This window comes from Hibiscus syriacus, unplaced genomic scaffold (assembly GCF_006381635.1).
Source record: "Hibiscus syriacus cultivar Baekdansim isolate YM2019G1 unplaced genomic scaffold, ASM638163v2 tig00112471_pilon, whole genome shotgun sequence".
Lineage (NCBI taxonomy): Eukaryota > Viridiplantae > Streptophyta > Magnoliopsida > Malvales > Malvaceae > Hibiscus > Hibiscus syriacus.
Window position 1 is genome coordinate 707,305 of NW_024063340.1, and position 15,997 is coordinate 723,301.

Below are 15,997 nucleotides of genomic sequence, written 5' to 3' on the forward strand. Positions count from 1 at the left end.
ACTAAACACAAAACAACTTATAAAATCTTAAATTATTTTGTCGTGTTTCTTTAATTGTACACTTTAAAAGATTAATCTATATCTCTATTTATGGGATCAATTATTTGATTATAAAATAAATTTGACTATCAACAATAAATTTACTTCAATAAAAAAAGATTGAATTTTATTTCTTTATCAAACGAGTCATACCGTGAATTTTTTATGTTGGATTAAAATAAAATTTGAATTACAAACTATAATAAATTATTTGTGGCTCAATTTTACATTATTTCAATTAACATAACAATAAATTTAACCTTCAATATATATCAATTTGATCATGATTTTAGAATATTCAACATGAAATTTACGCATTCTAAAAATTTTGAGGGATAAATTTATTAAATTTTAGGTTAAAGATAATATATAAATATGAAAAAAATAAAATGTATTATCATATCAATCAAAATTACATAAAGTTGATGGAAAATGTTGATAATGTGATTAATTATCATTGATTGTTCACTATTTTTTTTTACAAATTTTAAATTTAATCTTAATTTAATCTAGAAGGGAGAAGAGGGGAAGAGAGCTTTAGGGAAAAGAAGGGGAGTGCTCTTAGTTGGTCTATAACCCATGTCCTAAAGAATTATAAGAGAACAAGGATAACAACTTGATCGATCGACCAAATGTGGCCTTTAAGGAAAAGAAGGGGAGTGCTATTAGTTGGTCTATAACCCATGTCCTAAAGAAATATAAGAGAACAAAGATAAACAGCTTGATCGATCGACCAAATGTGTTTACTCTGATTGCTCACTAATTTTAACATTGAACGGGATTAAATTACTTTTTTGCAAGGGGTTAACTTATCTAATTTTAAAATTGAGAGGTACTTAAGAGATTTTTTCCTTTTTCTAATTCATTTCTTAGTTTATATATCTATATATAAAAAAAAATCCATGTTACCACTTGGCTACCAAGAAAAGAAAGCAAAGGAAATGAAATGAAAAATAATTGAATAATATAAGTTAGCTTTGGTGACTTTGCATTCCACTTTATGTTTTCCCTTTCTTCCTTTTAGTTACTTGAGTTGCAGCTCCTCTTTTAGTTTCTTTTGCTTTATCAGCCACGAGCTTGGGATTCAAGCTTGGCATCACACGAGCTGCATATGCCTCCATTTTTAATGAAGATTCTTCACCATTCTTTTACCTGCCAAACAAAAAGTTATTTTCATATGAATTCTAATTTTTTTCTCTCCTAGAGAAATGAAATATGTAATGGCACTGAAAATGTAGCAGATCATGATCTTCAATATAAAGTTAAACCGTGCAAAATTCTTTTCTCAAAAAGCAAGTGGTTCTAGACTAATTGCCTGTGCCTATGAGTCTAAAAGTGACTGCTTTCTCTCTCTCTTTTTTCAGAATTAGTGACTCCTTTCAGTTGACCTAAAAATCATTAATGGGAAAGATAAATGAAAACATCTATACGAGTTCCCAACAGGGAAAATACTTAACCAACAAACTTGTTGGAGGTATATTGTATTTTTAGCGAGAGAATTTAGATTCGAGTCTTGAAGATAAATTTATCATTAATGTTACATGTTACCGACAAGTACTAACTACTCATAAATCAAAAAAGGTAAAAAAAAAAGGACACGGATTTACATGGAAAACACTCTACGAGAAAAACCCTAGTTTTACAATGATCGAAGACAATTAACAAGAGATGCAAAAGGCGCCCATATCCTAAAAAACCCTAGCTAGGTACATTTGTATAAAGTGTACGAACACTAAACCCTAGTCCAAGAGTCTTTGCATCCAGAACATATCCCTTATTTTATTCAATTTTGATTGTTCATTAAGAAAGTTGCTCTAATAACTTTTCGAACTATGTCGAACGAATTTCGAATTACAATATCTAAGACGGAAGACAATTATGAATCTCGAGCTTAGGCACTAAATTAAACATGAATTATGGGGGGGGGGAAATTAACTGCCTGATCTGCACCCTGTGTGTGTGAAACCGAGGGGGTTTAGGGTGGGTGACTCTAATCAATCATGTGAGAATCTATCTTCAGCACTACGTATATATAAGGACCCCATGGGAGAAAAGTGATGCATGGCGAAACCAAAATCACAAATTATTAATAATGCATCCCATCTCTCCTTATCTCCCTCTCTTTCTCTCTCTAAGAGAATTTACCACATCTCCCAATTCTTCTTCATTACACCATCTTTGTTATGCTCTAGGAGCATCTATAACATGAACTGTTGCGGGGAATGTTGTCTGGTTCGAAGTCATTCATATGAAATCTTAACTGTGTTTTGTCTTCTGAATGACTTCGGACCAGGCTTCATTCCCCCCAACTCCGTTCTATAGCCATGTCTTCTCACAGCTTCACTATCCCAAGCGTCGATCCAGAGCAGCATTGGAGCCAGTGAAATTAAAGGTTGAAGAACCCTGAACCCTACATCCTATTTCTCCATGTTTTTTCCCTTTCTTTTTCCCTCTTTCTAGTTAATATGTTGTCGTATAACAGTTGTGCCTCAATGTGAACATCTGACTGCAAAACTTGGATAGTCGTGTACAGCCTTTTCCATGGATAGATGGAGAGGGGACATGACAATTGTCCACTGAAAATTCCAAATTATCATATATTTTAAATATTTTTTTACATTTTTATTGATAATTTATTTTTGTCTTTAAATTTTTATAATTCGTCTCTGGTATATTTCATGTAAAGCTCATAATTCCGTGTGGGACAGAACTCATATCTGTCGTAGGTTGTCAGTATGTTGTCATCAACAACTGTCGTAGCTCCATGGCTGAAGGTAGTTTGAAAAGAAACATGCACTATCTGCAGTAATTTGTAAAAGATGAGATACTGAAAAGACCATTCATGTCACCAGTCAAATAAACTGTGGTAACTAGTGGTATTATATTTTGAAAAAATTGGAATCAAAGTTCATTTGTGGGATATGATAGGAGTTGCTTGAGAATTAATCAGATTGGAGATCAATGATTTCAAAGTGAAAAAGAAAAACCAAAAAAGAAGAGGGGGAGGGGGAGCCACCATTGGAACTTGTCTGCTTATATGTGTCCCATTTTGTGATATCTTTTCCCATGCATTATCTAAAGCTAGAGCTATCAAGTATATACATAGGATTATTATCCCATATAATGAAGGCGTTTTATCGATAACATATGACGGTTTAGGATTTAGATTTAGGGTTTAAGTTTAATTTTAGAGATTGTGATTTAGAGTTTAAAATCATTCAAATTTGTCCAATGACACCCATTTATACAATTTATACAATATTTGCATCAAACAATTTCTCATATATATGAACAAAGTCATGCAGTGAATATTATAACAGCGAAAATCTACCGATGATCTTAGTTAAGTAATTTTGAATATATAAGTGATTTCAAAGTAAAAGGAATTGCTATTCACTTTAAAGAATCCGGATTCGAGCGTCTATTTTATATGGTGTAACTTGATTAAACTAAAAGAATTTGATTTGAATAAAAATTGAAATTAAATTTAATGACACAAAACATAAATTGCCTAGTGTAATTTATCGAAAATTAATTTTTACTATATTTTGGAAATATATATAAATAGCATTCCATGCAAAAGAAAAAAGCCAGATTTTATTGGACATCACAATCACATGAAGGGCATTGTTATAAGAAGCAAGTAGCTAGACTGACCCCACTGAAGCTCGTTCCATGGTATAAGCTCGTTCCATGGTATAATATTGAGAAATAACTCATGCAGTTTATCATTACATCTGCCTCAGCTGTAACGTTGGCCAAAAATGTCAACTTATATGATACGGTTGCATGAATAAGCCGAGAAAGATGAGCAATAATCTGTTGAAAAATGAATCAATACAATGAGAAAGATCCGATCAACAGTGCACCCCTATATCATGAAGAACTTGCAGCCGAACACTAAACAAGGACCTAGCTAGTTTGAAAGCCAAGGCCAGAGCCCGGCCCTAGGACTTGACTACAGTCAAACTTCAGATGGCAACAAACCCTTGAATTTGATGTGGTTTTGAGAGCAGCCATGGGCATGGGTTGTCGTCTCCGGTAGTGGGTCCTTATCGGTATGGCATATGAGGACTTTGATCGAAGTTTTGGATCCAAACTTCAATGTATTTGTAGAGTGTTAGGTGATTAGGGTAGGTGTTAGACTTTAGATTCTTTTCAAGATTATTGTCTGTTTCTGTAGTCTAATTATGATGCCATCCCATTCTGTGAGAATAGTTCTCCCCACTTCCCATTGTCAACATGATCCTATGAACTACCATGACAAGGCCTGCAATCATTGAAGTTCTTGGTAATTTGTAAGCGGTAAAATAATTAAAACGAGATTAATGTAGAATAAAATATATATATAAGAGATTAAATTTAACGTGAATCAATTTATGTTATTTCTACAAAAATAGAACACAAATCTATTATCAACGTAGATATTTTATAAGTTGATATAGATTCTAATCGAAAATATCAATCTCTACGACATAAACTTTAAAAGTTACATAAACAATAGAGATTGAGAGTATTACACATAGGCTAGTTATAATGTAAATGTAATGGTGTTGAATAAGAAACAAATGAACTACAATACAAACTAAAAAAAACTGGGTTAGGACAACACAAAATAAATAGTTATATGGCACAAACTCATTTTGTTTCCATTGCATATTCCAAAGTTTAGCTTGATTGCTTGGATGGCTCTGCTCAACAAATTACCTACAAAAGACCGACTTCTTAGAATGGGAATTAGCAACGACAATATTTGCGTTAATTGCAGCAATTCTTACGAGTCAAGAGACCATCTTTTTTCACAATGTACACTGGCAGTGGATCTCTGGAATTTAATTATGAACCTTAATGGGATGCAGTCCACTTTCTTACCATGGGATGAAATGGTAACAAAGGTTTGTTCCTTATGGAAAGGAAGGTCTTTGCTAACTATCATTCTGAAAATTTCCTGACTGCAGCTATTTACTTTTTGTGGCAAGAGATAAATCAAAGAATTTTTCAAGGACGTAGTAGAACGATCTACTATTTGCTAAAGGAGGTTAAAGACGTCGTTGGAATCCGTCTTAGGGGAACTAATATTAATAGACTAGATAGTATTAACTTAAAGCTTTGTAATGCTTGGGTATAGGCTAACCGATCATTTTGTATAGGCTGTTTGTTTTTTATGTTGATTGATTGATTGGTTGTATCTTAACTTTGTTTGGGTAATAAAATCAGAATTATAAAAAAAAAATAGTATTTCCAATCATATTGGTTACAATAGATGTAAACTATAAAAAGTAAAAAAAATTTATGTTTTTATATTTTATTGTCCAACTATTTTTACAAATTTTTCATGTATTACTTTTTTTCACACAAAAAATTTGGGAAATTAATGTATGCTAGCATTGGCATGCATTTAGGTATAGCAGGGAATAAGGTTATAACATGTGTCAGTGCTGGGTCTTGATCTCAATGAAGATCCATGAAACCATCTATCCTCCAAACAAATATAACGATTAACAAGCGCATCTTCAAGGCCAAGAGTAATGGCAAATTTGTTATCATCAGATTCAGACTTTCCTCACATTTCTAATTTCTTGAATTTCAAGACATGCCGAGGGGTTAAGTAACACATACATTCATACATAAGTTAATATATGTAAATCGTTCGTTTGATAGTGTTTATTTTCAATGTTTGTTAACACAGGTAACACAGATCCTGGTTGCTTCATCAATGGGGATCATCGCAGCAGTGGCGGTGCGGTATCACATAAAAAACCTAAGGGATCAAAAGATCATTCCACGCCTACGATCAAGGAACACGAGCTGGGGTCGTCTCGAAATGCTAGAGACCTTTGAGCAATACGTAGGTAATATCGATCCCATGTCTTGTCCTGGCTTCATTATCGATTTACAAGTGAATCTTGTGAATCTTTTGAAGCTTCTTTGGTATGTCTCAGCTAGACAGATGGGATTTAAAGATAGAAGAGCTTGTCCAGTGCTCTGCAAGTTAGCAGCAGAATACATCAGGAAGTGCGAAAGTTGTGAAGATGATATTTATTCATATTTCTCCGATGAACCCGACGTAGATTCGTTGTACGTTAAGCTCGTGGAAGAGTTTGAGAGATGCATTCTTAGTTATTTTGCATTTCATTGGAGCCATGCAGATATCATGATTAGTCAGGTAACAAAATAAAAATACATATATATCATAAAATAAACATACCTATATCAAAAACAAAACTATATCCGACACACGAATTCGAATGGGAACATATAGTGACTTGTTTTACGCCGCATTGTTTCAGGTATTAAGTGCCGATGCTGCACCAAAGAGAAAGCTCAAGCAGATTTTCATGGCAGCAACTAGGTTGGGCATGTTCTATTTATTAATTAATGTTATAGTGTGATCATAACAATAACTATAAGAAATTAACATTAGCTATATTCTTTTACAGCAAGAAACTTGGGATTCTAAAAACTTAAAAAGTAACCTAGATACAGTCTCTTAACATTTTTGTCGTTCCTGACTAGTGATTCTTCAAAAAGAAACTTTGGTTTTCCGATATAGGGAACAAAGATTTGAGAGGGTGACCAAACACCTGAAGGTGGCCAGAGTTTTTAATACATTGGTGGAAGAAATGAAAGCAATGGGGCTCACCTCATCTGATGATTATCAATGTACGGAGGTGATGGCTCCGGTGGCTCACAGTGACAGAAGTCCGGTGCTGCTACTCATGGGAGGTGGAATGGGAGCCGGCAAGAGTACAGTCCTTAAGGACATTCTCAAAGAGTAAGCCTGTGTCGGAAACCTGTATTCAATATCAAAAACGTACTCAAGTACTGAGCATAATACATGTCTATTCACAATCTAGTTACTTGAACTTGGCACTTTCTAAGTACTGGTGTCTGAAACCTGCTTCTGGCACATATTCAGACAAAGGTATGGAAGTGTAATCCTCTAAATATATGAACATAACAATGTCGAACACATACTTATATCAGACACTCATCCCCAAGTAATTAGAGGGTAACATGGCAGACAATTAGTTTCCTTTTGTTCCTGAATGTATAACTATTCTAGAAAGTTTGCTTTGAAATTATTAATAATCATGAGCAATTTACAATGAAGTTTTATCAAGTGTTGTGAGTAAAAAAATGGCAGACCCTTCTGGGCAGAGGCAGCGGCGAATGCAGTTGTGATTGAGGCAGATGCATTCAAAGAATCCGATGTCATATACAGAGCCCTCAGCTCCAAAGGTCATGCGGACATGGTTCATACAGCTGAACTAGTAAGAGTCACTTTCTCAGCCTGATCAACTTTAGGAACATGTAGTTCCCCCATCGTTTCTTTAGCAAACCAACTAAATTCAATTGCATATAAATCCCAAAAATACAACTCCATGTTATATGTACAAATCAACAGGAAAAAAAAACTTCCACACAGGTAAATGAATAAGTTGATAACCATATGAATGCTTCTTATGGTGCCATCAACCTGGAACTTGGTTTTTGTTGCTCTTGTAATCGAGTTATTGGCTTTAACAATCATTCCAAACAGGTGCATCAATCATCTACAGATGCAGCAGCATCCCTACTTGTGACAGCACTCAATGAAGGGCGGGATGTGATCATGGACGGAACACTTTCCTGGATACCATTTGTTCTTCAAACAATAACTATGGCGCGATGTGTCCATCGCCGGCGATATCGTATGGGGGTTGGTTACAGGCAAGAACCTGATGGGACCGTAATTGAGAATTACTGGGAACAGATTGAAGAAGATGATCAATCACCAAAAGGAGGGAAAAGGAGGAAGCCATACAGAATAGAGCTCGTTGGGGTTGTTTGCGATGCCTATTTAGCAGTTATTAGAGGCATAAGGTACATTGCTTAATTCTCATTCTTTAACTACCTAGTAATTAGTCCTTTTCCTCCTGAGATACTGATTTTATCAAGGAATTCGGAATTTGCAGGAGAGCTATAATGTGTAGACGAGCTGTGAGGGTGAAATCACAATTGAAATCCCACAAGAGATTTGCAAATGCATTTCCAACATACTGCCAACTGGTTGACAATGCTAGGCTCTATTCCACCAACGCTTTGGAAGGTCCACCTAAGGTGAATTAACTATCCCACATTTTCAATCTTGATTTCTCCAGATGCCACTAGAGAAAGTTGCAACATGCAGGAGTTAACAAATAAAACTGAGCAGGAACTTTCATTGCTCGCAAAATTAATCCAAGCAACCAAGTATGCAATATTAACATAACAATTTTTGTGAAGTTGATAGGATGGAAAGACAGAGAAAGGACATTGCTAGTTGATCCAGATGAGATTGGGTGTTTAGAGCAGGTGGGGAGGCTGAATGAAAACGCCGAGTCCATATATGAACTATACAAAAACCCCAACCCGGCTTGTGAAGCTGGTTCAATTTGGAAAGACATTGTGCTATCACCTTCTAGACTAAATATTCAAAAGGAGCTCAAGTTTACCATCCAGGAAGTGGAAAGAATGGCAAAGCTCTAATTTGAGTTTCAGGCTTATGAATATTCACTTATGGCTAACTATGTATTGACATCATGAAGCATATGTGTACAATTTTTGTCACCTGCTAAAGCTCAGTTCAGGCTTTAGAACTGAAAAATAGAATATTTTCCCATTAATTGTTTCAAATAATCTGGCTAGCTACAGTAGGAGCAATTACGGCAGCAACTTAACCAAAATAAAATCTCATTTCGCAATTCAATTAATGCAAATTGAGCATGCTTTCGATTACCACCAAATTTAAAGACATGCACAACTACAACAAAAGAGTTCTTTAACCTTGAACCTTATCTTCCATGTTTCAAATCGGTGCAGCTGTAGAGGAGAGCTTTAACCCTTCCATTGTTCCGTATTACTACTTTAGCAAGCAACCCTGAATACAAAACCCTTATCATCTCAGCGAGAAGAAATATAGGACGAAGAGATAAAGATCAGAGATTTAATTTCACCTTAAAATTTATTCAACTGAAAATCGCATCTAGAATCTGCATTAGAAGGAAAATAGAAATTTAACATAATAAAAACAAAACTCAGAAAAGTGTAAAAGAACATATTTTATCTCGGTATACATGAACTCAAATACACCCACTAAGCTTCACTCGAATTTACAAAACTATCCCTACGTCGACTAGGCTTATGTTCTCTCATTTCCGTCCTCTCTTCGGCGCGGCTTTCTTCGCAGGTGACTTGACACTCTTCTGTTTTACGCTTTTAGCCGGAGCCTTTTTAGCCGCTGGAGCCTTCTTCGCAACAGGCTTAGGAGCAGCCGCCTTCTTCTTCCCCGGAGACATCCTTGTTGAAGTCCTCGCAGCCTTAGCCGGCTTGGCTGCAGCCTTGGTAGCTGCAGTAGTCTTAGGCTTCACAGAAGCAACCGCTTTTGTCTTCGTAGGAGCAGGCTTAGCCTTTGGTTTAGCCGCCGGCTTGCTCTTGGGCTTAGAAGCAGTTTTCTTCTTAACCGGAGCTTTAGAACCTGATTTTGCAGGCATACACTTCGCCTTAGTAGCAGCCAGTTTCTTCTTAGCCGGAGGAGAAGCGGGAGTAGCAGGCTTCGAAGACCTCACTGGAGGAAGCTTATAAGAATTCTTAACCTTGGTCAACTTCCCAGCAGCCACAAGCTTCTTCAAATGGAAAAGCAAGAGCTTCTTAAAATTCCCAAGAAGCTGCTTCTCTTTCTCTTCAATGAATTTAGTAATGGCATACTGGCTTGAACCAGTTCTCTCTTTTAAACTAATGATCGCATCTTTGATCATCTATAACAAAGCCGATCGTATATCAAAACACATAATCAACCCCAAACAATAATAGTACAATATGAATCGCAAAATACCTCTTCAAAAGTAGGATAAGTAGAAGGTGCTCGTGGTTTCTTCGGAGCCTCAGCTTTCTTAGGGTTGGGTTCTTTAGCTTTCTTTGCTCTGCCAGATTTAGTACCGGTTTTGGCCTCTTCATGCTTATCCTCCACCGTCCTCGGCGCGGCTTCTACCCAACTGTCGGCTCCTCGGTGGCCATTAACTGATCGATAAGAGTGATTAGGGTTCCGAGAGAAATTGGGAAAATAGACGATTTACTGGTAAATTTGATCGTGAAAGGGAGGTGATGAAAATGAATTGATTTAAGTACTTATGGAGTAGGGACGGTATCCGTAAGATGAAACTTGATTGGTGGAGACGACTACCACGCTGATCTCTCTCTGTCTTTAAGTTTAAATATGGACCGTTGGATAAGGCGCTATCGACAGTTCAATATTTGAGGGGAAGAAAGGAATGGAGTCGGGAGGAATTAGGGTGAATTTGACGTGTTTTGGACATTTTAGGTGTACTTTTGGCCTTGATTGAATTAAGCATGACTTGAGTTGTATCCCATGGAAAAATTTATTCTTTTTCCCATTGTTAGTTTGTTGTATAAGCTTTGTAATGAATATTTTCGTGCAATTTCTGGTGATTTTATATGTGTTAAATTCTATTTTCAATTCGAGTTTCAAATATTTATTTAAATTTTGAGTTGAGTTGGACAATTTTAAGTTCTTAAATTTTCAAGTAGAGTTAAACTCAATTTAACACTTTTAAAGTCTGAGTCGAACTCAACAATACTTTGGTGCAATTCGTCTCGTTTACCATCCTAAGATTAATAATCAAAATTAAGTTAGATTGCAACTGTACTGAGAATGGTGTTATGCTGTTTTGAAATAGAAACGAGAGGCTCCACCTGGTGAGAAACCCGAGCCTGTTAGAACACATCTCCGCGGCATGATTATAGTTCCAGAGATGATTGGTAGTATAATTGGTGTATACAATGGAAAGACTTTTAATCAAGTGGAAATCAAGCCCGAAATGATTAGCCATTACTTGGCTGAATTCTCAATTTCGTACAAGCCCGTCAAGCAAGGAAGGCCTGGTATCGGTGCCACCCATTCATCCAGGTTTATTTCTCTCAAGTGAAGATTCTGCATGTGCCTTATTGTATGTTATTGAATTTTGATCACCTTGTTTAGTGCTGACTGCTTGTCTTCTTACAATGAGTACTCAAAAGTTAGAACAGAACTTACTTAAGCTATCCATTTCTTCCCTTGAGCCATATCTGCTGTAGTGAACTAGTAGTAACAAATTAATGTGTTTGCTTCGTTAATTATACATATTGGATCTTCATCTACTATAAATCCTGATTGAATCTTTGACTTTGCATTTGTTATTATTGTTGTTATTAGAAACTTGGGGAATTTTTTTAGGTCCCAACTATTGTTGTAAATTCCTTTTCAGTTGTATAATTTTATATGTTGAGCTGCGTATAGATTCTAATCTGATCTACCGATCTCTCAATTTTGTTTAACATTCCTTCTGCTCCACCATAGCCTTACAATTAAAACCACAATTGTCAAGGTTGGAATGCCACCCCTAATAGAGAAAATGGAATAAAGAAAAGAAAACGAAACTGCTCCAGTATATCATCCCATGCCCAAAACATGCAAAATATGTACAAGAGCAAGTCTTCAATAGAGGTACCAGATTAAACATCGAAGGCTTGCAACAATGTCAGAAGAGTTTTCGGCGAGACTACGTTGTCGTCGATTGCAATGGTAACCTTTGATGATTATGTTCGCCTTCATAGGTAACAATAAGCATAGATGGCTCTTCCAAGCACCTCTCTACATGCTTCCTTGCAGGGCAACCTCTTTGACTGCTGCATTTATAATATCCCCTGCACCAGCAAAGAAAATGCTTCCTTTGTCAATGCATTTCGGTACATTCCACGTCATGCAAATAAATTAACAACCAATAATCACCATCTTAAATAATATACATGAAGACTTAAATACGCATCTCCATTTGGCTTGGTCTGAAGGTAAACATGAAAACAGAACCGAAATCTTAAAACACTGTAATATCGAGGCTAGGTACTTGACAGTGCACTAAAAGCATTACTCTGATCTAATACCATCGAGCGGAAATAGGCTGTTATTCGGTACTACTAGTCTTTCTCTACAAATTTATAGCTGAACAAAAAATATGCATGTTCCAAAAAACGAAAGGAAGAAATGCTCTTCATTTCTCCATTTCAAGTCCTCAACACTTCCTCCGGAATGAGGTGATAATTAGAAAAATAGACACTAAACTAACATCGATTAGTCAGTGAGTTCCATTAATTCCACAAGCAAAACCGGGTTCACACAACAAGATCAAATCTCAGTGTGATGCATATAAAAGATAGTGATCGTTACCTAGGGTGAGGAGAACCCTTGATTGGCTTCTGCCCGTATTTTCTCCAAGAGTAATCATCGGGAGGAATATCGGCAAGCTTGTTACTGATTGCTGGCACCTTTATCGATCTCTTTACTCTATGTTTCCTGATTATGGATGGAGCACAACCAATTAAGGAGGAGAAAGGTAAAAGAAGGACTATATCAAACACCTTCCATGTAAAAGTATACATTAGCAATTATCGGAAAAACGGAATTCTAACCTCTTTTTGGAGCAATGGCATCTACTGCTACTATTTCCACATTTGATACTACCATCTTCTCCCCTACCAGGACACTTCTTTTTCTGTTGGGAACCCTGATTGGCCGAACAAGGCACCCTGATTGCATGGAAGGCACTCCCACCATCCAAGTTAGCTGCACTACCATCTATACTCAACGAAGAAACGAAAGACCTAGTCGATGACATGGTAGGTGTGCAGCTAGAGCTATCGAATTTCAAGTTCAAGCCACTACTATTACTCTTCCTAAACAACATTTCCGCTTGATGATGCTTCATTTGCTGTTGCTGTTGGAGTTGTAACCTTTGTTGCAGCTGTTGCTGTTGTTGGTGAAGGAAACCGTAGTGTCCGGCCGGTGCCTGTTGGGCGAGTCGAAGAGAGTTTTTACCATTTGAACCCAATTCCAAAGATGGGTTTTCAAGGTAACCAAGCTGCAAAGCCTTGGATGGATAATTATCTGCTGACTTATGGTGTGGATTATCCAAAAGGATGCTTTGAGGCAAAGGGGTTTCCAATTTCCTCATCTTCCTCACCCTTGCATGTCCTAAACCAGAATTTAAAAGGGAAACCACTCTTTTGAACCTAAAAACAGCCTCACCAGTTTCCGCCATTAAAGTTCTATAGGGAACTTGACCTTTAGGCTGAGACAAAATACTCAAAACTCTATGGCAGCTCTTTACTGCTTCCTTGTTAGCTTCTTCAACCTCCTCCATGTTACCAAACCCCAGAAACACAAATCAAACCCAAATCACCTAAACCAAAAAATAACACAAAAACATCAAAGTTCACACTAAAGATTCGATTTTTAAACAAAAACAAGGAAAACCTATCAATCAAAATTCAATTTCAGGTATCCAAATGAACTTTAAGGACTTCAAATTTAGCTTAAAAGTTAAGAGGCGCACAAAAAAAAACAGGAAAGAAAGAAGAGAGAAAGCAGACAAGGATCAAAGCAGAAACAGCCCTTCCATTAAAAACTAAGGGAAAGGCACCAAAAAGAAAACAGACCTTGTTGGACTCGGTGTTGTCAAACCCTAGATTCTTCTTCCCATGTTCTTTTTGCTTGGGGATTGAAAGGGTGTGAAAGATAAGACTTTGTTTTGCCTGTGGGGGAGAATTCATAAACGGCCATAAGAATACAAAGCTCACATTTTTCTCCCCATCCGCTACTATATTACCACTACTACTAATAAATAAATAATATTTTAGAAAGTAATGAGAAATTCCGGAGAGAAAGAGAGAGAGAAACCCAACAAAGAAAGAAAACTTGAGAGATTTTAAATAAGAAAAAAGTGGAGGTTTTTGAGCAGCGGAATAAGAGCTGAAGAAATGAAACAGCCATCTCTCTGTCATAGTCACAGATATTGAAGGTGGGTCCCGAGCAAAGACCTTGGTTCTTTCTTACTTTCTTCTTCTTCTTCAACAACAATCAAATGTGCTTTGCTTTTGGCTTGTACTGTAAATATTGCAAGAGTTGGGAGACCTTTATGACTTTGCAGCTCCACTTTTTAATTTCTTTTTACTTCAACATGTTCATCCATTGTTTTCAAAATAATTAATACAATTAAGTAAACAAAAAATAAAGTGACAGGAAATGTTCATTAGACCAAATTTTATCCCTTTTTAAATCAACTTTTTTGAATGCAAATACATTACTCTGATAGCATAATTATTAGAACATATAGAATCTCATAAAAAGTACTTCCCATTGCTACTTATTACATTTACAATATGCCAAATCAGATGCTTTTGGCATTTTTTTTCTTTTCTATTTCTTTCTTAATATAATTAGGATTGAGATTGGTTGGGTTTGATCAAAATTTTAATAGAAAATAGAATAAAAGTTTTCAAATTCAGGATTAATGTAGACAACAAAGTTTAAGGATCTAATTAAAATATTATCAAGTATAAGGACTAAAAATGTCATTTTATCTTTTTTTCCTAATAAAAATGGCCGCCTCAAAAGTGGGGTCCCGACGGGGACTTGAGAGCATCATCCAATACAACCGTTGTTGGACTTACCTAATCAACGGTTGCCACGTTTACCGATCTTTACACGTTGTGGTGCTGCGTTTGACTGACACCGCTAACTTGGGCCGCCCGGGCCTGATAGATTCGTGTGGCCCAAGTGGGTCCCACTGCCGTTGACTTAACAACTATGTACCGTCTCGTGTTGGGCTTCCTTTTAAATTCAAAATAGTTTTTACAACTTTGGTAACTGATCTTTCTTACGATTATTTCACTTACTGTACTTTCAAAATTTTCAATTTTCTCATTAACTTTATGGATTGAACTTTTTTGGTCACTCCATCGTTATTTCACTAACAACTCGTTGACGTGAAATATTTTACTATTAAACATGCATCATCGGATTTCCACGTAGTAATAATAATTAGGGTAAATTACAAATTGATAACTGAACTTTTATGGTTCTTTTTTACTCACCGTACTTTTAAAATTTTCAATATACTCACTCAACTTTATAGGTTGAGTTTTTGGCCGGGGTGAGATGGACGGACACAGGGTGACCGAAAAATAGGTTTCGGACTGCTTAAAAATCGACTGGGTTTTGGTCGAAAGAATAGAGGACTTCAGCAATGGCGGCGATGAGACAAAGGGCGGGCAGGCTGGATGACCGAAAATTGACGAAAATTGATGGGAAACTTTGGTTTCCCGACGAACTTTCGATGGCTTCTATACTACAAACGACATTTATTGATTATCTTTGTCTTTTCTTTCATATTATGTTTTTATTTACTCTAGTAGTATTTTTTAAAAATTAAATTTCACGTCATCTCTTTATAATTAGATGACATTTATTTGATTATCTTATTGATTTATCTTTATTTTAATTTATCGGATTGTATTTTAACAGAGGTTTGTAATCATCAAAGATAGTTTGTACACTTCAATGGTTATAGAAAAACATTTAGTCAATAATTATTAACAGCAGTGTTTTGAAAATCGAACTGGTTCGGCCGGTTCAACCGGGAATCACTACCTGGTCCGGTTCATTCTACACCGGTTAAACCATTACTAGTGAACCGGAAGGTACCGTTGAAAACCGGTTCTGTTTTTTTTCTAAAAAAAATTAAATCAAACGACGTCGTTTGTTAAACAAGCCGAGTTGAACTCAAAAACTTTAAAAGTAAGTTCAACTCGACTTAAAAACTCACGAGCTAAAAATTATCAAGTTCAACTCGAACTTGAAATATAATATTGAAACTTGAACTCAAAAAGGCTCGAACTCAAAAAAAATTAGAAGCTCGATTGAAGCCTGAAATTCGATCTCGATTGAAGCGAAAGAATAGTTCGTTCAGTGCTCACCAAAATGCTCCATAATTTTGAATGTCAAATTACCTCTATTATTTATAGAAGTCGGTTGAGATGCTCTTCTATGTTTCTTAGTCATGTGAGATTGTTTGTTTTCATATTTTTACTCTTTAGACTTTTG

The 15,997-nt window shown here is 36.1% G+C and overlaps 2 protein-coding genes and 1 pseudogene across 3 annotated transcripts; 1 reads left to right on the top strand and 2 right to left on the bottom strand.

Annotated features, from left to right (window-relative positions):
• The first annotated feature begins 5,723 nt into the window (after positions 1 to 5,723).
• LOC120179962 lies at positions 5,724 to 8,572 on the top strand. Its single transcript, XM_039185408.1, has 8 exons — positions 5,724 to 5,894; positions 5,985 to 6,205; positions 6,330 to 6,391; positions 6,593 to 6,814; positions 7,187 to 7,313; positions 7,583 to 7,905; positions 7,998 to 8,142; positions 8,308 to 8,572. The coding sequence occupies exons 1-8, from the start codon at positions 5,756 to 5,758 to the stop codon at positions 8,548 to 8,550; spliced, it is 1,482 nt and encodes a 493-aa protein (XP_039041339.1). The 5' UTR covers positions 5,724 to 5,755; the 3' UTR covers positions 8,551 to 8,572.
• Positions 8,573 to 9,195: 623 nt separating this feature from the next.
• Positions 9,196 to 10,077, bottom strand: LOC120179963 (annotated as a pseudogene).
• A 1,276-nt stretch (positions 10,078 to 11,353) lies between these two features.
• On the bottom strand, positions 11,354 to 13,820 carry LOC120179998 (probable WRKY transcription factor 21). Of its 2 annotated transcripts, none has more exons than XM_039185436.1 (4): positions 12,526 to 13,820; positions 12,284 to 12,409; positions 11,596 to 11,763; positions 11,354 to 11,522 (listed from the first exon to the last, which is right to left on the bottom strand). In XM_039185436.1, the coding sequence occupies exons 1-3, from the start codon at positions 13,254 to 13,256 to the stop codon at positions 11,619 to 11,621; spliced, it is 1,002 nt and encodes a 333-aa protein (XP_039041367.1). In that variant the 5' UTR covers positions 13,257 to 13,820; the 3' UTR covers positions 11,354 to 11,522; positions 11,596 to 11,618. The 2 variants fall into 2 exon arrangements, with proteins under 2 accessions (XP_039041367.1, XP_039041366.1); XM_039185435.1 differs by lacking the exon at positions 11,354 to 11,522 and having other exon boundaries at positions 11,529 to 11,763; positions 12,526 to 13,295; positions 13,552 to 13,816.
• Positions 13,821 to 15,997: the final 2,177 nt, after the last annotated feature.